The 27549-nt window shown below is 40.3% G+C and overlaps 1 protein-coding gene and 1 long non-coding RNA gene across 4 annotated transcripts in view; one reads left to right on the plus strand and one right to left on the minus strand.

The window, feature by feature from the left end:
- Positions 1 to 12458, plus strand: part of LOC135252608 (uncharacterized) — a 20925-nt gene extending 8467 nt beyond the window's left edge. The window contains exon 4 of one of the 2 annotated variants that reach the window (XR_010329436.1): positions 8689 to 12458. This is a non-coding gene — a long non-coding RNA (uncharacterized LOC135252608). Of the gene's footprint in view, positions 1 to 1475; positions 2644 to 8688 lie in introns of those variants that run through there. The other variant, XR_010329437.1, reaches the window with a different exon arrangement.
- A 7696-nt stretch (positions 12459 to 20154) lies between these two features.
- Positions 20155 to 26140, minus strand: eci2 (enoyl-CoA delta isomerase 2). Of its 2 annotated transcripts, none has more exons than XM_064330883.1 (10): positions 25992 to 26140; positions 24407 to 24569; positions 24060 to 24158; positions 23083 to 23268; positions 22569 to 22638; positions 22165 to 22267; positions 21875 to 21995; positions 21403 to 21492; positions 20873 to 21016; positions 20155 to 20461 (listed from the first exon to the last, which is right to left on the minus strand). In XM_064330883.1, the coding sequence occupies exons 1-10, from the start codon at positions 26042 to 26044 to the stop codon at positions 20306 to 20308; spliced, it is 1185 nt and encodes a 394-aa protein (XP_064186953.1). In that variant the 5' UTR covers positions 26045 to 26140; the 3' UTR covers positions 20155 to 20305. The 2 variants fall into 2 exon arrangements, with proteins under 2 accessions (XP_064186953.1, XP_064186954.1); XM_064330884.1 differs by lacking the exon at positions 25992 to 26140 and adding an exon at positions 24987 to 25188.
- Between the last annotated feature and the right edge of the window lie 1409 nt (positions 26141 to 27549).

Genomic DNA, 27549 nt, shown 5'->3' on the forward strand with positions numbered 1-27549 from the left:
AAGACCCAGCTCTCTTATGCTATATGGCTCTGCTATGTATATGCACAGAGTACAGCACTGGATACCCGATTGCGTTTTGAGAAAATGGGGGCGAGGTTGATGCGTTCCTCCAGCGTGGCGCCTTCCAAACATCTGCAGAGGCACAGACGAGGCCTTTCACTTTCAGGCGCGGAACGTCGGCAGCAGAGACCGCAATCCGATACCGCGGCAGAGCGTGCTCTTCCGAGTCGAGGTGAGGCCGGGTCAACAGATTTTCTTAAATGTGTCTGGCCCTTTAAAACTCACTCATGCGCTCACACGCATTCCCTTTGTCACCCCTGAACCTGCGGTGTGAGTGACGATGCGTAGCCCAGACAGCGCAGGGTGTGTTAGTCTCCCACAGGGAGGTGTGACGCAGGGCCGGAGAGCGGAAGGTCCTGGGGTAAAAAAGGGAGCGAGGGGGGTTACCGGCCTGCCTGTTCAGAGTCTGCGAGCGAAGAGACTGCCATGTCACTTTTAGAATCATTTTGTCTAGTCATCTTGACCGTCATGACCCCTGGCGTACTCGGATTTCCCCTTCTGTAATGTTTTTGTATCCGTTCTAAGCTGCCAGAGGTCAACAGCCCCGGGTAAATGGTGTTGTGATCCGGTGGTCTGGAGTAAAATGGTAATGTTCCCTTTCACCGAAGGAAAAAGTCTATATTTTCTTCTGTTACAAGATCAGATTAATTGCCTTTTTTCACATAGAATGAAACGCAACAGGGCAAATTCCAGTAATCCTGTGATTTTTTTTTCTCAACATGGTGCCAATGTGCCCATTTTCAATGACTTCTTTGTTCATTGTGACTTCCAGTTGCTTCACCTTTTACCTGCTTCAGATCACAACTGAACAAAGCATTTTCTTTTTCACGTTGGAAATCTAGAGAGAAGACCCTTTTCGTTCATAAACACACTAACAAACAGGGCTTGTTAATTATTAATTTGTTGTAAAAGGGGCCATTATTCATAAAAATGTTTGAGAAGAAGAATGAAAGTGAGAGTAGGCAACCAGAAGGAAACTCAACTGAACTAGAGAGAGGAGTTTGGGTAAACATTACACGATAACCTCCCCAAAAAAAGTTTTCCGTGCCTCATTGATCTCCGTGTGCGATTTGCTCTGTGTCTGTGGGCGGCGCCGTGTTCTGGCTGGGGAGGGAGGAAGGGAGACGGAGAGAGGGGGGAGGCGGGTGATGAAAACATTCTCCATGCGCACAGCTTGGTCTCCGCTCGTGAATCAGCTAGCGGGGCTCACGCGAAGGCTGACGGAGAGTGACGCCAGAGCGGAATCCCTCGCTCTCTCTCCCTCTCCCGCCGCAGGGCCGCAAACGCCCTCCTCCCTCCTCCCCGATGACTCGCCTTTGCGTCTGTCCCAGCCTCTCACCTGTAGCTCCGTCAGTTTAACCCACAGCGACTCAGCTCCCCTCCTGCGTAACCGCCTGCCTTCATCTCTCCTCCAGCTCATCCAAAAACGCACGACAAAAGGTGGAGAGAAGAGGAGGAAATTGTGGTTGGAGGGGAGCAGCTGCTGTTTAATCCATGCCGGTTGTAACAAGCTCGTGTTTACTTTTTATTTTCTTTTTTTTATTGAATCCAAAGCTGATTCACACTTTTTCATGCATCAGTGATGGGTTTTTTTTTTGGCAATCTGTCTTCATTTGCTTTTGAGCGCTGGAGTGGTTTGTATGACACTAATGTGTTGGCTCAATGACACACTGCAATGATCTAATAAAGCATCGTGCTGTGAACATCCATGGGGGCCTTTCTCTTCTCTTGGCCTCCGGCCAAGAATGAAACTTTTTCCCACCAAGTCAATCTCAAAGTGATGCTCACTACTTCAAGGGCCTTTTTTAGGGATATCAAAGGGACCGTCGAGAAACAGATGTCTGTCAGTTTGGGCCTTTGTCATTTTGGTGAAACAGAGTCAAAGTCGAGGTGTCGATCAAGGAAGACGTCATGGCCTCTGCGTTTTTATGAGGTTGCCAAACCTGACCTCATCACAACTTGCTCCGTGACGCTCCATTGCATCTGGGAGTAATTACCCTGCTGTGGGCGTCCCCTCGCACAGCTGCTTTATAGGGGAAGTCCAGGTGAAGTGTCATGTGTAGGGTTTTGCAGTTTCTCAGCTAGGCTTGGGATATCTTTTATTCATGACTATGAGTGCCTCAGCCAATATTATGTGCTTTCACTATTAAGATTGTTCATATTTAAATATTCCTGATAGATTTGAAAGAAAGACTCTGTGAGGTATACACTAGCTAATCATATCTGATCATATTAGCTATTTGTTATTGGGCAGTCAGCTGTTGTACCTGGGCTATGCAAGCTAGTCAGTGTGCATTTATGTAAAGGATAAAATAGATGGCCTTTTTAGAATATATGTTCTCAGGAAAATCTGTTTAATATGGAAACGTATGAGAACATTTGCTTTACTTTCCAATACATTTTGTCCTAGAAAAGCATGCCTCATGTCTAGACTGGTGGTTAAAAACTTTATTTCCTTTAATTCAAGCCACTTTTCCTGGAAATGAGCAATATCTATTTTCCACTTTGGTGGAACTGTTTCATTTTCCCAGCTCCTGGAAATTATTCAGAAACATTTAGAATTACACTCGTCTACTAGCTGATTCCGCTTAACTTATGCATGGCTTTCATTTCCATTTTATTATGAGCCTTTTTTTATTTTAGGAATGTTTTCACAAATAATTCCTGCAAAGGTACATTTATGTAGAAAATGTTTTCACAGCCGTGGCCAAAATTCATTCAACAGCACTTCACATCATTAACTTCAAATGTTACATTTAAGCAGCTTGAACAGTTCAGTGAGTTTTTGTTGTACGTGAAACAAACATGCTTAATTTAACAAATCACTGACTAAGTCGTGGTTAGGTAGCAGCAGGGTACTATTTCTTCACTTGTAATACAAATTGGTCAAATGTGTCAATGAGATATCACTGGAAAAAGAAACACTGCATACACACCCACACGCGCGCACACTCATGTGCACACATGCACACACTCTCTCGCTCACTCACTCGCACATTGGTGTGGTATGTCAACAAACATCAACAGAATGAGTATGTTGCCATTCAGAAGAACATTGTTTTTGTCATTTATATAAGGCCGTGGGTGTTCAACAAAGCTTGAGGCTATCCTGGTAATCAAACATTTCAACCTTAAGGTTTCTACCAAAACACAGACTAGGGGAGTCAGTCTGGGTCTTGGAAAAGTGGCAGGCTTTGCACCTCTGTCAGGTTGTCGTACTTTCCACAGATGGAAGTTGACATATATGTGTCTCTGTACTCCCACCACCCTCACTGCTGAAGTTCAGCAAGGAGACCTAGTGCACTTAAAGTGGGCCATGGTATCAGGCACGGAACATACAGGGAATCAATCTCTTTTGAAAACATTTTCAGAAATGCTGTGCGTGTATGCACGTGTGTGTGTGTGTGTGTGTGTGTGAGTTTGTGAATGTGTGTGTATGAGTGCACATGTGCTACCGAAAACATCATGGCTTGTTCTCAAGGGAACTCTTCCCTGTCATATATTATATCAAAACATGAAAGAGGGGCCTTGCAGCTGAGTTTCCTGGTGTTTCCCTCCAAAGCCCCTCAGCCATGGCTCAACCCAGCATTTGAAGCACCCTTTGATAGACACATTGCACGTAACTAGTTTGGCTTACCCTCTAACACACCTTTACTCTCATTGGTCACATATGCCACTATCTCTTAGTCCTGCATCATATAGTAGCAACACAGGGGGCGTGGGTCAAAGTACAGCTTTACGGGTACTCTTAAATTAATTTTGGAAACAGAGAAGGACCAGCTGATATATGACTGTGAAAGTACTGTATACAGATGGTGCAAATTCATATGCTGAATAGTCAGATACCTGACTTCACAAGCCATTTTTGAGCGGACTCACATATTGCCATTGAACCTATTTAACATATTGCTATTTAATAAACTGAAGCATAACTGTGGTTATATTCCAAGGGACAGGAATTCACAAGATTAAAAATTAAAGGGAATTTACTGGAATTCATTTGAAATACTCTCTTCAAGACAAATAAAAACAGACTTAAAACGTAAAATATTTTTTACATTCCTTCATTTAATTTATATCCTTTTAGTATTTGTTATGAGATATACAAATGTATAGATTTTTACAATTTTACACCAACATGAATATGTGAATAACAAATTTTGGTTAAAGAAGTGCAGTGTCTTGGAAATTGCAGCTTATTCACAGTCCCTGTTCCAAGTTTAGGTACACTTTTGACTCTTCCTCCTCTGTTGTCTAGCTACGAGGTGGATATCATATTCAGACTATTTTACACGTGTGATAAGCGCATTTACCCCCAACAATTTACTTGTCCATGAGAGCACTCCAGAGTTGAATAGCAGTCACCGGTGGATAGCTAACATGTTCTTTTTCATGTGAAGAAAGAATGATTTGCAAAATGTGGCTTTGTCACTGTTTAGGGGTACCTAATTGCTCATTTGAGATGTCAGAACTCATATAATAATGGGGAGCTGAGACAAACTGAAAATAGTGTACATGCATGAGCAAGATTTTTTTTTTTTTTTTTCCCTGTTTCCCCTGTTAAGGAAAACCCAAAAATTTACCAGAAATCCCCCTACTCCCCCAGCCCCCGGGCATAAACAACGCCAGAAAGCTTCAATTCACACATCTGCCCCAGAATCAAGCATCTGTCTCCTCCTGAATGTTCGGAATACAGAGTGGGTATTATACCAAGTGTATAGTGTAAAAGGGAAACCAGTTTAATATGAGTAGTTTGCTTAGGGGATTTATTACTGCCTTGTTGGAACAGCCAGTAGACCCTACAATCCGTTAGGACCATGATGAAGAGACAGTTTTGCCAACTTTATCGACTGATGCCGCCCATATTGTTTCATCATATTGCCTGCTTCCACTATAGGATGTTTGTACTGAACTACAATGTTGCATATTTGAGTGTCCTGAACACCAATGAAAGCTTACATCAAACAAGGAAAGCAGTGAGTGACTGCACTGCTTGGAACTTCACTTTCAAGCTCTTAGATTTGTACTTTTTCAGATGGTCCTAACAGGAAAGCATGACATCATTGCTAGAGGTAGTGTCTGCCCTTTTTTGATGCCGACGTAGGTTTAGTCACCAATACAAAGATTGCCCTAATATTTCCGTCAATTTTTAAAACAGGACATTTACTCAGTACCTGGCATGAAGCACCATTCTCACCTCCTCTCTCACAGCATGCCCTGAGGTGCTAGTTTCCTTGACAAATATTATTATTTTGGAGCATTACATTGGGCTTTGATTCACCGGCCACTCACAACCTCTTTAATTTAGGTTTTATTTATAGAGCCGGGGCTGCCACCTTGGAAAATACACACAGCATACATGCGCACGCACAGACACACGCATGTACGCACATGCATGTATGTGTGCGCATGCATGCGTATACACACACGCACACACACACACACACACACACACACAGAGCAGCTGCAGTCTCTTCAACCCAAGATGCAGTAAGTGTTTCAGACTTCAGTCAGCACTCTGCCCACCCAGCAGCTTCTGCGTGGGAAGCGGAACCACGCAAAGCAGGGGTTTATGGGTACAGAGTGAGGCATGGCAGAAGGTGTTTGATCAGATACACAGATACATTTATTTCAGTCCTTCAGTGTTACACGTGTTCCTCCGGTACAAGTACATGCAAACACGTGTTGCGTACTTATAGTGTGTCAGCATACGTCACAGTTCTTTCATATTTTAAGTGAAATTTTTATACTTTTTTAAAATGATGAGAATTATGTTGGTAATGTAACGAGAATAAAGATTTTAAATCAAATTGTTAAATTGTAAGAGCACGGCATGATCCTATTTTATATGTTTTGTTGAAAACTTTTGGTAAATTTTCCCTGGTCATACATTTGTCCAGTTTCCGGGCTGTTCCTTGAATGTTATTGTAAGTCACAAGGGGCATGCCATGCAAGAATAGCTTTAGTTTGTTCTCAATACTAAAGTTATACGGAATGTATATTGTGGACGGTCGTTAATGTTCATTTTTATCAGGGATGTTAGCAATAGTAAACACACCTGTCATTTCATTACTTTTATTTGTAAATGTATTTGACATGTTGCTCCATATTTTTTTCATGACAAAATGATAGCCATCAGGGGATGTTGCAAGCAAGTATGTGACATGCTTGGAACTGACTTTGACAGAACTTGTTTGGAACAAAAATATGTTTTAAGCTTGTCTGGGAGATGTACTCATTTGTTGTCACAACCATAAGACCATAAGCCTCACAAGATATCCCCAATGTACTTAAAACATTTTGTGAATCATAAAGAGAAGAAATGATAACCAATGATTGTATTATTGTCACATTATTGATTTTGAAATCATCTCTGCACGCTGTAACACACAAATAAACAGATTATTATTATTATTATTATTATTAGTTGTAATAGTAGTATTAGTGAATAACTGCTTTTATAGTTTTCCCAGTAATGATCTCTCATGATCACCCTGGCTATGTATCTGTTTTAGGACAATCAAAGGAAAGATGAAGGGAAGTGAGGTTTTCAAGTGAGATTGAATGGTCACTAAAGTGCCATCTAGTGGAATCTGAACTTCAAATCACTTATTTCTCAGTGTATTCAAGTTCGGCAGTATCCGAGAGTTGACCCAAGTATCCAAGGAAAACAAGGTTAATTTCATTTGAACTATGCCTTACACAATTATAATAAAGAATACAGACATGAATGCTGTCTCTTCAGACCAACATCAGTAGTGAGTCTTTGGGGGATTGAACCATCAATCTATCTTTAAGTCAGGCATTTGAGGTAAGCACCCTACTATGTGCAATGGCAGTACTCTAAGGACTGAAAGCACCTAGACGTCAACAGCTAAACCTTTACGGCCTGAAATGACCCTGGGCTCATTGCACACAATAAAGTGTTTTCACACAAAGGCTAAATACCCTGTGTTTTGTTCTGTGAGAATCATACTGAATGAAAGTGGTCAATGCTCTTAAGGGATTTTTCTCCAACCTTATACAGGACAGTTTGCTACGGTGTATTGACTTTCTTAAATGCCCCATGCATATCTGTGGCTTATAATTACATACCATGTCATAATTCAGCAGCTTTCAGGGGTTTGTCTATAGGTCATGAAAACACATTCTTAAGGGGATTATGCATTCTCTGAGTTTTTTATTTATTTTTATTTTTTTTATGCACAGGCTGCAGTTCACATCATAGCACTTTGTTTGCCAAAATTTCAGCTTTTGCTAATCAACAACAAGCTATTCCCCCAGGCAGAATGCAAACATTTGACATGATAAAGCCTGTAAAAAGCCAGTAAAATCTAGCTATTTCACTTTGTCCTCTAATTCATTTGGAATTGTTATCATTGCTGTTAAAGTTCCAGATTCTGGTTTTTGAATGTACAAAACTATTGTTGGCACATTAGGCTATTGCGTACTTGTCTGCTCCTTCAGTAAGCAGATTGAATTGGGAGTTAAATATATTGTTGAAGCCAGAAGAGTTAGCCCCTGTAAAACTGCTCTATGCTCTAGGGATATGGCCAGGCTTGGAATGTATATAACAAATAGGACATGTGATCCTATTTATATATAGCCAAACATTATTTGAATATTGTTGCGGCTAATATTGAAGACAATGAAAACATTCCTATACAGAAAGCTGGCTAAGAACATTTTGTGCACAGTAGTTTGTACCCAGCAGTCTATAAACTTGCTGGGTAGCTCATTCTGTTAATTCACTGTTCTATTACAGCGATATACTCCACAATCTGGTTTCCTGTCCAGACCATGGCAGTGTTGACTGTGGCCAGTAGTATTACCAAGGGAAGGGAGGCTTTAAGTTCCATCGTGCATCACTAAGTCAACTGTGCATGTGTAGCTATGAAGATATGACAACTCAGGAAGGACCACTGTCTTAACGCAGTCCCACAGGGTTCCATTCTTGGCCCCCTCCTACTTTCCTTACAGACTAAATTTCTCATCTTAAAAATATATTCACAATTTTTTTTCTCCTACCACTGCAATGCTGATGACACACAGCTCAGCTATTCCACCAGGAACACATTGCCTCATGTATCACAGCCTGCCTAAATGATCGCTGCAGTTGGATTGCTGGAGGATGATCAGTCAAGATTTTACACTTGGTCTTGCCAAAACTGTGGTACTCTACCTACTAGATATATCCTCCCCCCCATCTGTCCATCCCCCTTAGTAACACAATGGTGTCTGCATCCTTGGCTGCCAACAAATCTTGGTGTAGTCTTGAATAACAGATTGTCTTTCATTGAGAATATCACAATAGTAACACATAGCTACCGATTTCCTCTCTACAACATCCTTCCCCCACTACGAATGCTAACAATTATTCAGGTCTGTGTGTTGTCCCAACTGCATTGCTGCAAGTAAAAAAAACTAACCTTTTTTCCTTTATTTCACAGGCCTTGAGGCAAGTACCTTGATGTTGGCAGTTATGATTGTGACTGTACCTATTTCTAGCTTTTAAGTGTTTGCTTATCATGTGAAATGCACCTTTGTAAGTCACTTCAGTTTAAAATGTCTGCTAAATGACCAGATTGTACATTTCTAAAATTGTCTCCTTTCTGGTCTCCCATGCAGGTGCCAGCCAGTCACTCCATCTCATTCAGAATACTGCTGCTCAGCTCATCTACAATCAGCAAAACAACACAAATCCCCCTCTCCTCATCTCCCTTCACTGGCTAGCAAGTCTGGACCAAATAAAATACAAATCTCTAGTCTTGCTTATAAAAATGTTCTTGGATTTGAACTTAGAAAGATATTTCACTTTTGTATAACACAAGTATTTTTGTGGAGCTCACCCCATTGTATTTGCATATCATGAATATTAGCAACATGAAATGTCCCTGTTGACCATTTTCCAGCTTGCAGTTCATTCCGCTTCATTTTTGTGACCTCGCCGAAATTAATCATTTTAAAACACAATCTCTGGAGGATAACAGGTTGATAAAATGAGTATTAACGTCAAACGGTCCAAGGTTTTTTGAACTGATTTTCAGGTTTTTTTTTTTTTCAAACTGTTTTCAGGCTTAGGTTAGCTATAAACAGAGAAACAATTTTCAGATTGGCCACTGCTTAGAAATACAACAAACCATAGTTAGATGCACGTGCCCATGTAAATATGTTATTGTGCTCAAGGATACAGTGAAAGTAACAAAACTTTTCCTGGATCTTGTTTTTCTTTTATGTGGCAATTTCGGTGAGGCCCTGAAAATGAATGGGAGGGAACAGGGAACCGGAAAACCGGGAGGAATGGGGCTGCCGTTAACAGTCAACAGGGACCTCTGATGTTGCTAGTATTCACACTACACAAATAAAATGACTTGTGTTATACCAAAGTTAAATATCACTTCAAACATAATTTCACACCACAGTCGCAAGCCAGGCATGTGAAGACCAGGGGCTGAGGAGACCCATTCATACACGTGCACAGAGAGTTAGCTACAGACGCCTGGATGGCCTGGAGCAATGAACAATGCTATTTTTACCATCTGTACCCCTCCCATATCCCTAAGTGACACGAAGCCAATTATGTACCACCCCTGTGGGGCTGCCAGCCACAGTTTGCAGTGGCACGGGTCGGATTCAATCTGAGACTGTGGTGCTCACTCCTGCGCTACAAGCAGTACTTTTATTGAGCGAGCTACCCAGCTAGTGAGTAACTAATGGTTTTCAGTGTAAGCCACTATTTTGGATACAATTTTATTTCAAGACCAATTAAAAAATGAGGACACTCTTCTATTGTACATCAAGAGGAACAGCACCTTTTTACCTGCAAACCTTATGCCTTATACTCCTGCCAGCCCTCTCTGCTACACATTCCCTGACTGACTTACTGTCCCCCTTCCTAAAGGGGCCCTCTTGTCAATCAAGTCTCTATTCTGGCCAAAATTTTTAATGATATTCCCTAACCAATTTTTTTCCTAATAATACAACATTCTCTGTTTCCCTCTTGTACCTCCTATGGCATCTGGTATCTAATTTATGTTGAAAGATTATGTATTGACAATTACTATTTTTTGTCATAGCTTAGGATCAGCACTGTTCTTGCCTAAACCCAAATGTATGCACTTATATACAGTAAGTTGCTCTGGATAACGTAGTGCATACATACATTAGTGCAGTGGTTCCCAACCATATTCCTGTCATCTGCTGTCCTGTTGCTTTTCACTTCAACCCTAACAAAGGACACCTTATTTAACTGCTAGGGATCTCAATGAGCTGCTAGTCTGTAGAATCAGATGTGCCAAATTAGGATTGAAATGAAAACATCACATACAGGACAATGACTCACCAGGAACATGGTTGGGAACCACTGCATTAGTACATGAACATCCGCCACAGAATGTGACGTCAACTCTTGAGAAGCAATGAGCTTGATTAATTCCCTTAGCTGGAGACCATCTTTATCTTGAAGATCAAAACATAACTCTTCTAGAGCACCACGGCCATAGTTTGAAATTCGCCACAGACTAACCCCTGTTACAATGGTGACTAAGATAATATGACTGATGCCTATCAGTTGGCTAAGGTTGCTGCAGGACTTTTGAGGGGGGTGAATGTGGAGTTCAGAGACGTGAGGTAGCATGTGAACATCTGCTATAGGCCACCCCTGGAGAGACAATAAGAGTATGATTAATTCCCTCAGCTGGGGATCATTGATCATTTACTCAGCATGCTAATTGTACTCAACATGCTAACTGTTCAGCCACAATTCAAAACTTATAACAGATCTACTCTCCAGTGAATATGCATCACTAACTGCCCTGTTTTTACTTTAAGTACTGTGAAAGTAGCCAAAGCTCTCTTATTAATTATTAATTTATACAGAGAGCAGCAACAAGGATAGGCTTTTGCCTTTAATTTCTAACTCAGGAGAGGCCAACTGAGAGCTCAGCAGCCACCCTGTTTTTGGGAGTTGAAAACTCCAAGCACAGAGGCTTCAACATTTGGGCAACTTGCAGAGTTCTACCATACACACTTGTCTAGGGAATGTATTATGTTGTGTTTACATTGTGTTTTTGACTGTCTGCATGTGTAGCTAGGAACAGTGCAGGAAAGTGTAGATGAGATGAAAAAGATAAAAAATATGTTATTTCCAATTGCAAATTCCTGGAACTTGTTGCTGGGGCTGTTCCCTCTACCCCTTGTCTGGGATCATCCTCTTCCTCCCCCAATGACATCAGTGGACATTGTTGATCAGATTTAGATGTAGCCACGCTAGGCACATGTGTTTGTTTACTTGTGGGTGATGTTTTGGGAAGAGCTGAGGAGGGAGGTGCTGTGTTGAGGCGGTCCTGTGGTTTTTTTCAATATGGATTTCATGACTTGAAATGTGTGTTATTATAGTTATTGACATAATTTTGAATAGATATTTGGTGAAAGTGTGATCATTCATGGTTTTTAACTATTTTCAGCCCCTTTACAATCACTTCAGTCAAATTTTTCAGGGTGCATGTGTTGCGGTTGTGTGCCAATATACCTTCATAATACACAACTAGTTTTGTGCAAGATACAGTATGAACATATTTTATGTGTACTACTTATTTTAAAATCATCTGTCTGCAAAGTTGGGTGAAAAGTTTATGGACACAAATCTGTAATTTGAGAGAGCAATGTTGCAGTTCGCCTGTATGTAATTCCCTGCAGTCCCTAAATCACTCAAGCAAGATAATAAACCTTCCATACTGAAGTCTCCCCTGTAAAACTGCTCAGGCTCTATGTGCTGGACAGCCAGCAACGAGTGGGACCCTGGAGCCCTCTGATTATCTCCAGTTCCGTTTCCCCCCTTCCCTTTTGCCCTAATCATTCCCCCAGAGCCCCATTGGTGGTCCCCGAATGTGAACCTGAGAGCCCCAGCGCTAGCAGGTCGGCCTGGGGTGAAGTCGGCGGCCTCCCTCCCGGGGCACATCAGTCATCTCCGACAGGAATGTCCCAGGACGCCGCTCTGCAGGCCTTCCTTCCCTTCCACCCCCACCCACGGTCACCTTCAACGAGCCCCTTCTCGACTTACAGGGCGTCTGTTGTGGAAACCTTCCAAAACCTGCTCTGTGGCGGCCCAGAATGACAATTGCGAGCAATGCGTTTGTGACCAGATTTCGACAAAAACATGTCTGATATTGCATGGACAAGCCAAAGCTCATGCCCTTGTGAGAGGTTATGTCAAGTGTTTAAATGTATAAAGGTTTCTAAATGAACACACATGCAGGTTGTATTTTCATCAGCAAATGCAGGAAGCATGCAGGTCTGGGTCTGTGTGTAGGAGGCAGGAATGCTGAATTGTTCACTGCCAGATTCCATATGCTGTTGTATAAATAATTCACGGTTAAATAAAACGTTTTACTTTTCAATTATGGGTTTAGCAACATTTCCAAAATTTGCATGAGAAGTACTCCCATATCAAGCTTTTTAAATTTTTTTTTTTTACATATAATCATCTCTTTGTAAATTGTTACAGCTAATATTGCTAGTGATTCTAATGCCAGATGATGCATTTGATTTCACACCAGAAGCCCATTGCTAAATACTAGAGAGCATTTCCATCATATTCCTCTTTCAAAACAATTTTTAAGCTCATTCCCTGTCTTCATATGACATTATTGGCTGATTTACATGGCTGCCATTTTGAACAGGTCTATTTATTCAGCTGGATATTTACAAGAGTAAGCATTTTACTCAAGGGTACAACGGCAGTATGCCCGCTGGGACATGGATGCGCAGACCTTCCTGTTACAAGCCCGATTCCATAACCACTGCTCCACACTGCCGCCTCTCTTGTTATTCTACCCTCTGCAGCAGGGTCTCCAGTTCTGGAAGTAACAGCAGACTGACAAGCTTCCCCCCCCCACCTTCTTCCTTGGGGTACGGTGCATTCATCAGCGGTGGTGACAGGCTTAACGGCCATCCGTCACTGGGGGAACAACAGCGTGGAGAAGTTGCCACAGCTCTCAGCATGTAACGACTGGGCTGAGGGTTCAAATCCCAAAAGACTATGTCGGAGACAGGACCTTTTCCTGGATTTTCCTAAAGCAGTATTCATACTGTTTTCATGCAAGGATAAACGATTCACTCCAAAAAACTTTCTCAGATTATTTTTATGTGTGTCATCTGCAATTTCAGTATACGCTCCTTATGAGCTTCTCACTTCCTGGAAGTTCTGGTTCAGTGCAGTTTTTACAGATGTGTACATTTAGAAACCAATTCAAAAAGTGTGAAAACGATAAATCAAGATGCCTTGACCTGTGAGAAAAGTTTCATCTATGCCTAGGTAATTCATATTATCCGACAAACTACGTAAGTGGAAAGTCCTTCAACTCATAAGAGAAATAAGAAATGATAATGGCAAGACCAGGCCACAAAGCCCACTACAGCTTATTGGTTGTCTGCAGTGAAGTCAACATACTATTTTATGAAACGCGTCATATAAACCCCTGTGGTAACCCCTGAATTACCCTGAATCCAAACATATCGCACCTTTTTAATTTGTAAAAATGCTTTTAACATAGAAAAGCACACAACACTGCGTGACTGTTCCTCTGACATGCTGTATATTGATGGGGGGCAGTGAGAACCTGTTGGTGGCCTTGTGTGTTCTGCTATAAAACTGTACCAGTCCATTACAGCAAGCAGTCTGGCTGGAACACGAATGATTCAGCCAACTAGGGACCGGCTGTCCTGATTTTACCTCTGGCTTTTATTTATCAAACGTCACTCTACCTCCAAATCCTCAGGGTCCATGGCCCAGGTCACTGTGTTCATACCCCATTCAAAATTGAGCAGGAGGCCCTTTCTGTGGCATCATGCGGCAAACACTTATCATGTTTACCCAAGCGCCAGTGGAAATACCAGCCATTAATTCGATGAAGCGTTTGAAAGGGTGCCGGGTGAACCGTAGCTGTGAAAGATGGTCTCGCTGAAAGGGAAGTTATGAGATAAGAGTTAGTAACTTCCTAGATAATGGAAGCGTCTGTCTCCAATAGCAGCCATTTGACTTCTGAAATTCTAAATGCCGGCTGCTCAGATAAGTGAGAAAATGCAAATAATTTTCCAAAATATTCCAGTAAGGATCTATATACACACGTTATTCCTTTTCTGCCACATCAAAGGTAGATGAGGTAGATTTGGTATCTAGTTTAGAAAGGAAAGGGCGGTTGAACAAGCACAGAATCTGCAGGGAAAAACGGTTATCTCAGAATTCATCCAAATTTGTAACCGTTCTCCCAACCCAACCTTAGGGTTTCATGAGCAACAGAGATTCCCACTACCTGTGTGTTCTAGGGCTCATCCTTTTCCATTTAGGGAACGAACTGGCTATGGTTCTTTTATTGAAACGATTACACTGCAGAAAAAATTGTAGGGAGAGCAGTTGCAAGGAGCAAGGTTCCTACTGAGGTCTGTTATTATCTCAAAAACAGGTTAACCAAGAAAGAGAGTGTGAATAATGCCCCTGTTTTTGAAACATGAAGCTTGGCAGTATTTGAACAGGGCGTGAAGTGTTGTTTTTGATTTTTCGTTTCTTTTTTTTTTCAGAGGCACATTAACATCACATTTCTGTGGCCACCCAAGTTTCCGTGCAGGGTAATGGAGGAGCATAGTCTCTTAGCCAGTCAGATGTGGACGAGGCACTGGTGTGATGTAATGGAAGTGTCGTAATGAAAGTGGGCGTGGCCATAGATGGTCCGGGTCATTAGTTTAAACTTCTTGGATTCCTTAATACCCTGCAGTTTTTTCCCTGCAGAGCCAGTGCATTTGTGAATGAAAAAATCTGTTAAAAGAATGTAGCATGATATATAAAGCTACTGATGGGAAAATCTGCTAACATGAATATACAGTAAGGACTTATTGTTCAGTCAGTCTGTACAAACAATTAGTTTCCTGTGGCTATATGACTGTAGCCATCCAATTAGCACAGTTTTTGGCACAGTTAACATTTCCATGAATAATGTCACAAGGATTCCCAATTTGAATTAGAGAGATAACAAAGGGATATGAGTCAGTGACCTTTTAAGTTATGCTTCAGCTTTAACTTCTACATGTTGTCAAATCACACGTGATTCTTCTCCTCCAATCCAGTATTCTGTAGTCAGGGAAGCCTTGCACAATACTATCCACACAATACTGATATAACCTTTTGGGTCTGATTCATCTCAATGTTTTCCCTACAGAATGGCTATTATTCTACGCTGCCAGACAGTAAAAGGTTAGCCAAACAGGTGAGATACGCAAAACATATGTGGTTTCCCTAAACAATATGAGAAACACCAGCCCTGTGAGCACCTGTGAAGTCCCAGTGATCAGACAGAACAGAGGGCAGATCTATTTTATCTTTCAGCTGGGCAGGGGAATTCTTTGAACACCACTCAAAAACATATGTTCCCAACTCTTTCCATGGTGAGCCATCTCCACTAATGCCTAATCGTGATTCATACAGGCAGCACAAGCTCAGCCCTGATTTTCAAAGAACCGTGGTGGGAGGCATGGAATATCAACCTGCTGAGGTATGTCATTTTCCCCCCCAGTCATGCTCTCTTCCATCATCAGTCATCCCTGATGTCATGAAAACTTGAGTTCAAATAGCCACATCAAGAGCCATATCAAATTTCACCCAGGAATGTTTGAGTCCTTTACCTCCATGTATATCTTTCGGAATTTAAAATTTATTTCGTGTTTTACAGAAAAGGCCATTAATTATTTGAAAATTAATTATGGGGAAAGCAAGAACATAAGCTCCACACTTTTCAAAGTTAATGTCCAAACATCCATTTCCAAAGGTTCAAATTTCTTATAGTTAGTCAAAGTGCTTTTTGAATCATAAAAATAAAGCATTTTTTCACAGACTAGTACCATATATACCATACCATATTGTCAATGGGACCACGTCCAACTTCCATTTTACATTTCCCTCCAAGGTTACCTGGATTTTTACTACCATAGCCACAAGAATGTTGAGTGGACGGCCTGAGAACCCTGTCATCGTGGTGTCTGACTCCCCTGAAGGCTCCTGCCGCAGTATCCCCTATAGAATTCCACAGCACAATTCTCTGCCGCCCGTTTGGCCCCCCCTGGCTTCCTTCCTGTTGTTGTTCACTACAGTAGCCAGCACTGTTCTGTCCGGGGAGCCACCAATCACAGATGTCACATTGTACAAACACTTTCAGATTAGACATATTTAAGAGAAGGAAACAACTTGCATGCTTTCTTACAAAATATTTCAATAGTGCCCTGTTGGAGTGTCACTTTATTTGATGCAGTAGGTACTGTACGGTATACAGGGTATATATATATATAATAATATATATAATATAATAATATATATAATGCCAATGAAGCAAAAATTTCAAATTATTTTTCTTACCTCTGTAGTGGTAGGTTTTCTCTACTGAGGCTGTAATGAATTTTTAAGTATGATTCTTTGATAGCAGCACAGTCTGAAAGTCTGAAGTGAAATGAAAACAAATTAATTTACTGTATCTTCCTTCAGAAGCCTAACACATTATTTATTCAATTTTTTTTTTAATCAAGTGTTTCATGCTAGAAATAGCATGGAAAAAACAGTGAACTGCATTTTTATATAACCTGTAAAATGTACATTTAATTTATGGCTTTTTCCTGCAGTTCTGGGATGTGCAGAACTTCTTAGCTGACCAAAACAGTCCTTATTCTGACTTATGTGACCAATATGTTTTTTTAATTTCGGCACTATCTTACTATCAATTCACAAAAGCAGGCCTTCACTGTTTGAATCCCATACCATTCTGAAAGTAGGGCAAAGAATTCAGATTGTATATTTAGTCTGAATTCATTGCTGTTATAAGTTGTAAGTCAAACTCTTAAGAATGTCTGTGCACAAACATAGCTGACTTAATGGCTTTTGAGGTAAAAACTGAGACTAGTGCTTATCTACTTTTAAATGCTCTCTTCAAACTAATAGCATTGTCTACCCAGAAAGCAATGCTCCTTACTGCCTTGACCATGACCATACCATGACCATGTATCTGTCTAAGACCAAAACTGTGACCATGGCATTGGCCACAATGAGATTTATCAGCTAACCGCAACTGTTCAATAGTTTCCTCACAGCAGTGATGAATCATTGAAACTTTATTGACCTCTACACATTTATTGATCAATTGTACTATTCCCAAAGTGTGAGCATAACTATTCTCCATCAAATCATTGACATCTCAATTGCTTCTCAACAGCTGCACTGCAAATATAGTTTCATGTACTCCAGGATGTCATTTACAGTGATGGGCTTGAATAAAGCCAGTCACATGATGTTCACATACAAACCACCTCAACAGATTCAAAATTTAGGAAGAATCATTATTGTGCAGCTGTAACTCAGTCCTGTCTTTAATAAATGAGGAATGTGTGTCCAGATCACGTTCAGGTTCAAACATACACATTGAGCTAACATGGAGGCCAGCAGATCTCTGCTGTGATTACATCATAAGGAGCCTGACTTCGGCTTTGAAGCCAGTTGAACAGCTGCCTCAACCAGTATTAAAAAAATGTAAAAATCCTGCAGGTAACATTGAAGCACAAAAATTGTAGGTTACAATTTTTTCATATTTGCTTTGCTTCCTTTAATATGCTGAAGAACAGATAGAGGGCAGTAATCCAATGTATCCTTATGTGTACAGAGCTCTTTCAGCATCCGCTTCTACTTTTGGTATGCTGTGCCCTCTATTGGAAAGCAACAGAATTTCAAAACCCCTCTTTGATGGTTTGAGTACAACATTTCCAACCCTATCACTTGGAGTGTGCCCTTTTCACTAGATACTGAAGAATTTCCTCAGAGATATCGTGCAAGCCAGCATTTGTATCTTGTGCATCATACTTTCTGTAGCAGCATCTTGAATGTTCTTTTCAAAGGTTTAACCACTGGCTGAAAGATTGGAGTTTTTAGGAGTATTTTAAAGTTCTCAAAAAAGCTTTGAGACTAAGGAATGGAAAATGGAAAACAGAAAACATTCTAAATTCCATTCCATGTTCTAAACTTACTTTCTCAAGTCATTTGTTCAATTTGTTTCTAGCATCCGATGTTCAAAGTAACCTATTTAATGACAGTCATTAAACTCATACCGAAGAATGCCTGCCTCATCTGATATTTCAAGCTTTGTTTTGCCGAAAGCAGACATTTCTTCAACCACATCTATGAAACTGTTCAAAATAAAATAGGAATGACCAGCTGCTAACATCAAAAAGAGTCGTCAGGCTTTAAATCACCCGCTGGCTGAATTAACCAGAGCTGCGTTGGAGGACTCAAAGCTGCTGCAGTGGACAGCACACAGCCTGTAACCTGAAAGTGAAGACGCAAACCCTGAGTGAAGTGAAACTGCTGTTGAACCCCAACAGATCCCATTTAGCTGAAATGCAGCCAAGGTAAAAAAAAAAAAAAAAAAGAAAAAAAAAAGAATAATGTATACTAAAAAGTTTAAATCTGTGGAAGAGCAAAAAATTGAATGTGGTATAACGTGCCCTTGGTCCCACCATCGCGACCCACCCACACCCACTAGTCCTGCTATAAATGTACAGCTAAGACACAGAGCATTGAAAATTGGTTATACCCGTGAAGAAAAAAAAAGGCAAACAGCATCTACTGTACTGATTCTGAACCTGCAAGTTTCAGTGAAACCATGTTTATTACGATACGACCATGAGTGAACAATAAAGAAGCAAATGTAAGAGATGTTAACAGCTCAGCAAAGAAACTCCAAACAACAAAAAAAATAATAATTCCACCAGATTAATATGAATAAAGTAAAGACAGACATCTAGGACTGTCCCCTGACACACAAAGCACAGTTCCACCAATTTCTTCCAGAAGTTAGCCACCCAATTACTTGATGTACTTATCTTTGTTCTGGGGTAACAAGGCTACTTTGTAAGTTGAGAGTGAACCTGCGCACTTAACAGTCCATGTTATTGTAGCAAAAACAGGACATCACAGTTGGCTTAAGGTAACTACTGTTCTACCTGTACCGACTTTAGTGTCATCTGGTATCACTCAAAAAACATTACTATGCATTACAATTACCAGAAGTAGATTATGAATTGACCTATGAACGATCTAAATAAGCAAATGTGTGGCATGACAAAACATTGCACATCCAAAAAAAGTTTTCAATTCTGTCACCTTAGATGAAGCAGCTTATTAAAAAAGTAGCAAATAATTCTTCTCTGATCAGAAATTCTTCTTTTTACGGTTACCATCTTTACAAACATTATTTAAGTGGACGCAGCCTTTAACAGTAAGTGACTTCACAAGGTTTGACAACAAAGATCAAAAACAGCAGCTTATTAATATCCGATGGAGATTCCAAGGGTTCCTACTCAAGCTTTACTGCATGAGTCTATTCAAAGTCCCAACTTTGTCTGCCAAATATGGAGTCGGACAGTTATTAGTTACAGTATCTGAAACACTTTTTTAAGGCAATTATTGATTAAGTATGAAAATATGAGGATGTCTTCAGTGCTTATCTACAGCATTTGCCTTCTGAATGTAATCATTTACCCAATACAGTGCTTGAAACAAGCCACCAGGACTTCTGTGTTTTCCTCACGACATCTTCTCCCCAAGAACCCCCTCACCCCTCGTCGATTATCACAACTTCAACTTAACCCTCCCCTCCAAAAAAACCCCACAGCACAGTCCACTATTGCCATCTCCATCTCATGTGGTCCAGATTATATTCCCATCTCATTTGCTCACCCTAGTTCTTGCAGTTTCCTCCACTTTAAGCACTGCTAATATACACATGGTCAATTGTGGTATAGCAATGCAAAATATAGCAGGCACCATTTGCTAAAAACATTCAGTACTTGATTGAACCTGGGTAACTACTAGCCAGTTTGTATATCCAAACACATTCTCTTAATTTCATGTTAACCTTGACAATAGCATATAGAATATGGAACCTACTGTAACATACAAGGTTATGTAGCATGGAATTCTGAATGATCTCTGGTACTTCTAGAATTACGGGTACAGCGCATAAAGGTGGATGCAAACTTCAAATTAAGGCTTTTTTTTTAAAAAAATTTTTATTTAAAAACCTCTGCATTTGATATTAAGTTCCCTCTCGATTAGTACCGTCAACTGGCAAAGAGCACACATCAGTGCTGTAAAGTCTAAGGGACGGTTGAGAGTGTTGAACACTCCGGGCGCGGTTCCTTGGGCTGGGGCCTGGTCTCACAGCCTGGCTTTGGACTGGAAGAAGCTCATGATGGCGTTCATGCACTCGTCAGACAGCCAGCGCTCCACCAGCCGCTCCACCTCCTGGTCGTTGACCGCATGGAGTCGTTCCTTTTCCACCATGCGTATAAGCTGCTTGGACAGTGCCAAAGACTGTGGGGAGAGGGAAGCAATGGCACAGAGAAAGTACGATTACCTGGATGAGCAATTACAGAAAACATACTTGGCAATTCTTCTTTATTGGATGCTACATATAAACAAACTTCTTACAGACAGATTGATTTTGTTTTAGAAAGTTTATCGTCTTTACTCAGTCAGAACCATATGTAACTACAGTCAGAAAAATTCTAAATGTTCTAGACTTACAGAGGTCTACATATACTGGTTGGCAGCTGAAAGGGTCACAGTTCCAGAATTTCATGGCTGTTCATGTACTAAATACAGTAGAGACAAGTTCTCTGGACATTGCACACTCTTCTCTGGAAACTATGGCATGCAAAATGATACATTTAACGGCATTCGGACCAGTCAGTCACGTTAGCGGTAAGAGAAGGAAACGCATACGTTTGGAGGCAGCTGGGCGTAGGCCTTGAGTCTGGTCCACACTTCAGTCTGGAAGCTGCTGTCAGGGAAGACCTCCGTGACCAGGCCACGCTCACACGCCTCTGCGGCGGTCAGCTTCTTATTGAAAAGCAGCATCTCACTGGCCTGGGAAGCAAAGAATCTCCAGCTCAATGATTTTTCATTTTAATCAAAGACAATGGAACGTCAAGCTAGGCGGAAGAATTTACGAGAGTTAGAATGCCATGCTACATTACCTTGTGCAATTAGAAAAAGAAAAAAAAAAACTATTTGAAATGATTAGAGAAAAATCAGAAAACAGTAAAGGAAAAAACAACAACTAAAAATTTACGAAATGCAAAAACCAGACAGACAAAGCTATAGTTATGACATGCACTGTAAGTGCAGGTTGGTATAACTGACTGAGACTTTATAATTCATACACATCATTATTCTTGTGCATGCCTCAGTCCATGCGTTGATATCTGTGCTTTAGAAGGTAGCTGCTAGGCAGATAAGGCAATGCCGCTCACCTTGGCTGCGCCCATCATTTTAGGGAAGGTGTAGGAGGAGCAGCCCTCGGGGCTTTGTCCCAGCTGGCTGAAGGGTGTGTGAAACGTCGCCTGTGAAGCACCCGGAAAAAGAGGAAATTAAATGCAAAAGTCCAAGTCCTCCAGCAGCACCACAAAGATAGACTGCCAACAGTAATTGCAGAACATCTTGCATGATATGGGTTATAATTTAGATCTAGGTAAGTTTAGAGCGTTAGCATTTAGGTCAAGAGTCAGAAAGCAGAAAAGTTTCGGAATTTTGAAACAATATAAAAACACTTTATGGAATAAAATTGTTCAGTACAGTGCCGAATCAATTTTAAAATACGTCTTTGTCTTAACCACTATGGAGCTTAAAGTATATACAGTTAAATGGGATGTTATCAGGCGGTTCAACAAACCCCACTCAAATATACATGCCATGGCAAAAATGACATCACAAACGACACCTTACCCGCTCTGTTGCATAGACCACATCAAAGAGTCCAAGGAGTGTGACTGACACTCCAACGGCTGGTCCATTGATGACACCAATCAAAGGTTTCGGGAAGTCAATGAAGGCTTTCACAAACCCCCTACACAGAAACATTCAAAGCCTACGGTTAAATACACATACACACTTACATACAAAGTGCTCTTGGATTGTTTTGAAAATGTATACATACATATAGTACACGTACATAAACACACACACGCACACTTGTATATCCATACATTGCTCTTGGATTTGGTATGGTTGTCTACCTAAGCAACTCTCCAGAGTCTTTTGCCATCTTTTCAATTCCACCTTCCGGAATATTCGTGAAGTTATTCAAATCGTTGCCGCTGCAGTAAAAATCTCCATTACCTAGGAGTATAGGCAAAAAAATGTTACATATACATAAAATGTCATGATATCCAGATTGCAGGTCAGCACAAGTCTATTCACCAGGAGTGTCAAAGGCAGACAGATTACAATTTCTCCAAAACATTCGCTAGCATTTTATTTGTAGACCACAGTATTTGACAAGCCAAGTGTCCTTTTAAGGGGACAATTTAAAAAATTTTTTAAGTACACAAAATATGATCTACTGGTATTCAGTGAGATGGAGATACGAGGGGATTTCTCACTTTCACAGACATCGAGAAGGTTACAGCAGCCGGCTTACCAGTGAGCACAGTGATGACAGAGTCATCTTTTCCTGCAAGCTCCAGAGCCTTGACAATCTCATTGTACATCTGGAGGAAATGGAGGCAATGTATCACCTATAAGGTTTTTGTTGCGTTTCATTTGTGCATATAATGAGTCACTTCTAATTTTTCAATTTGCGTTTAAGAGCAGGAATGCTCAGACTTTTTCCCCCATCTTAAGGCCCTTGGTTCACCATTTAGTGAGTTCTTCTCTGTCTTTAGTGAAGTGAACCATTCCTGCTCATCAGGATTGAGCTACTTAGCACCATCTTAATAGTTTCGCAACATTTTTGCAACTATCTGGAAAGTACTTGATTTGGAGTTTAATTGAATCTTACAAATCTTTAGCATTTAAATAATTTTATATTTCTGTACATTTATAATATTCTTAGTTATCACACAGACAAGACCGTAAAGCATAAAGGTAATACAGTAATTAATAAACACTGCAGTCAAGGACACAATGTGGAGCTCCAGGCAGGCTGAACTCACCTCTACTGTGATGGCATTCTTTTTTGTGGGTCGGTTGAGGCGGATGGTGGTAATGTTGTCCTCTGTAGTCACCAGTAGAGTCTCAAATGCAGCAGCGCTCCCAGCAGGCTTTGCTGCAACTTGGGCAGGCCCCTCAGCCGCCACCAGTGAAGAGATCAGATTGATGTAGTCCTGTTTGGCCTCATCCTGAGACAGCAAAACAAGACTGCTATCATCTACTGTAGCTCACACCAGACGTGGGTCAAAAAATGCCTTTGAAATACTCTAACCCTTTAAATACCAGCAAAATTTTAATATACTGCTGCTGACCCCTGAGAAAATAAAATGAACATGTTGGAAGGTAAGTGAACAAAATGCACAACATTTATTACACGGCGCTATTAGATTGTTCTGGCAATACTAGTAAGCTATAATCAGTAGCTCTTGCTACTTACAATGCTATCTAACCAAGTTTGTATTCTAGACATTTTACGAGGAACATGAGATGAATGTACATAATCAAATTGCATGACATGAAAATCGTGTCATGTAATTTGTTTATGTACATTACTCATGTTCCTTCTAAAATGGCAAAAATGCAAATTTAGAAGATAGCACTGTATGCAGCAAGAGGCAATAACAGTAAGAAATCAATTGCATGTTTATTAGATCAGCTGATTATAACTTACTATTACTGCTAGAACACACCCAATGTGAGTAACGTGTGTAGTCTGCAGATATGCTTCATTAACAGAGTGCACGGGTGTGCCCACACACATGTATAGCTCATGTGTGTGGCGAGGATATCATGTTTGAGCTCTCACCTGTGTCACATTCCAAATTCCAATGCGGTAATCATGTTTATTGATTTTTTTTAAACCAATGCAATAACCCTGCAGTCTTTTGGGAGCCAAAACAATGCAAATACATATAACCATCCATTGTTCACGACTAAGGTTTCTGCAGCTAATACATAATGACACAGCATTGTTGCTTACCTGTGACACGTTGCCTAGGGACTTCCATGCATCCCACTTGGCCTTGTTGACAAAGTCCAGCATGCCTGGCTTGGGGGTATTACAAGAACCCTGAGTAGCCTGGCCAAAAAAAACAGGAACACAGGAAAAATGGGCCGTGGCAGGAAACAACGGACCAATAGGGAAAGAGAACTGTCAATGGAAGAGCTTAACAACTATGTATAACCAAGCACATTTGCAATTTCGCTTTTGTTTTTTCCATCCCTGTTAAGTTTAGACACTGTGGACCAATCACACTCAGCCAAACTCGTACCTTGTTTCAAGTCAGGATTGCCCGTTTGGGCCGAGATACACCAGGATGGTCTCACCTGTTTGAAGAGGGCATATATCTTCAGCTTGACCTCATTGCCTGGGTCCTTTTTCAATGCACCGAGCTGGGCCTTGGCATGGTTGAAGTCTTCCATAGTCACCCCCATCACTGACCCAGTTGTGTGCAGCTGGACAGCTGGGATCCGTAGCCCTTGTATTAGCCTATTCACAGAACAAAAAAAATTATTTGTCATCTGAATGCAACAATATGAAAGCCTGTGATCAGAGATAAATGCATCAATTCTTATATTCCTAGAAATGCACATCAGATTCTACTGTCGAGCACACCATTAGCAAAGGTGTCGAGCATATGATGTGTGTCTGTTTTTCTGATCATCCAAAATTGTTCCAAAGAAATTCAGACAGATTAGACAAATTAATGGGTTGCCCATTAAGTTTATTTGAAGTTAAAACTCAATACCGTGAGAAAACTTTTAAGTGACAAAACATTACATTACAGGTATTTAGCAGACGCTCTTATCAGAGCTACTTACACAACTTTACATCTTTTTTTTTTTTTTTTTACATTTCATCCATTTACACAGCTGGATATATACTGGAGCAATGCAGATTAAGTACCTTGCTCAAGGGTACAACCACGGCAGTGTCCAAACCGGGATTCGGACCAATGATCTTTAGGTTACAAGCCCAATTCCTAACCCATTATACTACAGTGCCAGTGACTAGCAGGCTATAATATAACATATCTTTTTTTATCATAAGGTTACATAAAATATGTAACAAAAGGCAAGCGAAATCAGAGTTTTCCGTTTATCTAGTGTCTTAAATAAAGGTATACAAATAAACATCAATAGCAACATAAACATAATTAACGATTAAAATGATAATATTTTAAAATAAAGTGTTACTAAATGTTCCATGTCTGCAATGTCAAATTCTAGATGAAAAAAATTGAGTATGTACCACCCAGAGACTAAAAAATACACCACCGGTACCACCGTTTAAAAAGTGCAACGAATGACACACGTTAGTCTTGAAGTCTAATTGTGCCAAAGGTCAGGATCGTTGCACACAATAAGCCTTTCAAGTGCTTTGTAGCTAAATAGCAACCAAGCTAAGGAGCAATTAAGACGTCGCATACTACAAAACTCTCATAACTTTAAGAAGCTACGTTCACTTAGATACAGTGAAATTAACCACACATAGGCCTATAATCCTAGTCAGCGAATTAATGCAAAAATAGTAATGGAAACTACTACCGAATATAACTCTCCAGCTAAGTGGCTGCAAAAGTTGCGAACTGAACAATCCACCGTCAGCCAATTACTAAGGAAGCGCACTACCAGCTAACAAAATTATTATTTTCCATAAAGAAATTTAGCTAGTAGCAAGCTTTGTTTATCGTTTGCCATTTAATTTTAGCCGCTAACACCAAAGAGATTCGAATCTCTTTGCTAACACTACCTAGGAAAAACCCGAAAGGGCACCGGTGACCATTCTGTTTCGACCTCTAATGTAGCAATGTACAGCTGGCTAGCCAGGTCCTAAATTCAACACAGATAACCACCACGTACAACTGCATATTCTTTGTATATGCATTCCAAATATAACTGTAATTTTCACCTGGCAGATCTCACAAAACGCCACGGAGAAACCAAGGAAAACGAAACTGCCATGCCAATGAGGTCAGTGACACAAAGTTTACTCGTCGAGTTTCGAGGTAGCTTGGAGGATGCGTCAATCTGACCAAGTGACAATGCAATATAAAACTATAATCCCACCCTCTCTGATTTTTTATCGTTACTATTGGACTGAAGGAAACCCGCCGCTGTATGAGATGTCGGCGATTGGCCCTGCTCCCCGCGTGTCCCACCCATAGACTGTAGAAGGTCCCACCCCAAAATATTGCGAGTAGATCTAAATGTGCAGCGCCAACTATTGGGCGGATGATGTATTTAACGAAGTAATGTTAGATTCGAAGTATCGAATATATATCTTCAACCATTTCAAGAAGGAATGCATCTAAATTAATTAATTAATTAATCACAAGAATTTGTTAAGTGGTTGTCTCACTACCGCTAAATAAAACATCCATTTGTGTGAAAACTTGGATGTTTAATGTCGTGTACGTGCTTCAATGTGTGACTACCATAATGCCTAGCCTTCACGAAACCCTCCATGAAGGCAAGGCATCATACATTGGTAATCAATAATTGTGAATATTTTCGAATATCTGCAATTATTAAAATTTCAGACATGGACTATTGGATATTATTTCATGAAATGATGTAACTTGAGGCTATGTTTTTGAAACTGTATGGCCTACTTTTATGTTTGCAAGAACAGTTTGCATTATAGAACCAATAATAGACTACTGAAAACTTTTTTTCACCAATTAACACACATATCACCAGCTACCAATAAAATTGAACCTTAATGACAAATCACAAATCTGACATGTATAATTTTGAAAAAGAAGGCACTTCACAGTATGGGAGTATTTTTTTTTTAATTTCTTTTTTTACCTTATTGAGCCAAAGGTCACAAAAAACTGGAATTTTTGCTATTTCAGTGTTGAGGCTCCCAGGTTAGCTCACAATATTTGCGGAAGTGTTGGCTGCCTCTGCTAATTCCACCACAGGAGGTCAACATTGTGGGCAAGGATACATTAATGTAGACTATAAAAAATATATTTCAAAATATTTAAAAGCACTCAGGGATTTATTGTCATCCTTAAAACTTTTTAATGCTAATACTTACCATCCACTCTTAACATTCATTAATTACAGATTAAGTAAACTACAGTATGCACATACATATTTAAGAGGCAACATAGTGTACAGTATGTGCACATTAAAATTAGTATTAACATAATTTAAAATTGCATCAATTTTTTTTTTAAATGACTGATGTTGGCCAATATTTATTGTTCAATAAAATGTTTTAATAGCATAATATCAAACAAAAATATTATTCATATGATTAATATCATTACACATATGAATTGCAAAAAACAAAGCACATGCACCATGCCGTGTCATTTATCTCTATTTTTTCCGCATTTTCCTTACTACTGTAGAGGTTTCTTGGAATTGACCCCAAGTCAATGTAGTAGATGAATCCTTTCAGTGAGTTTGTTCAGAAATAAATTCTCACCATGTATTTACCAGCAGATGGCAAT

Source organism: Anguilla rostrata, chromosome 4 (assembly GCF_018555375.3).
Source record: "Anguilla rostrata isolate EN2019 chromosome 4, ASM1855537v3, whole genome shotgun sequence".
Lineage (NCBI taxonomy): Eukaryota > Metazoa > Chordata > Actinopteri > Anguilliformes > Anguillidae > Anguilla > Anguilla rostrata.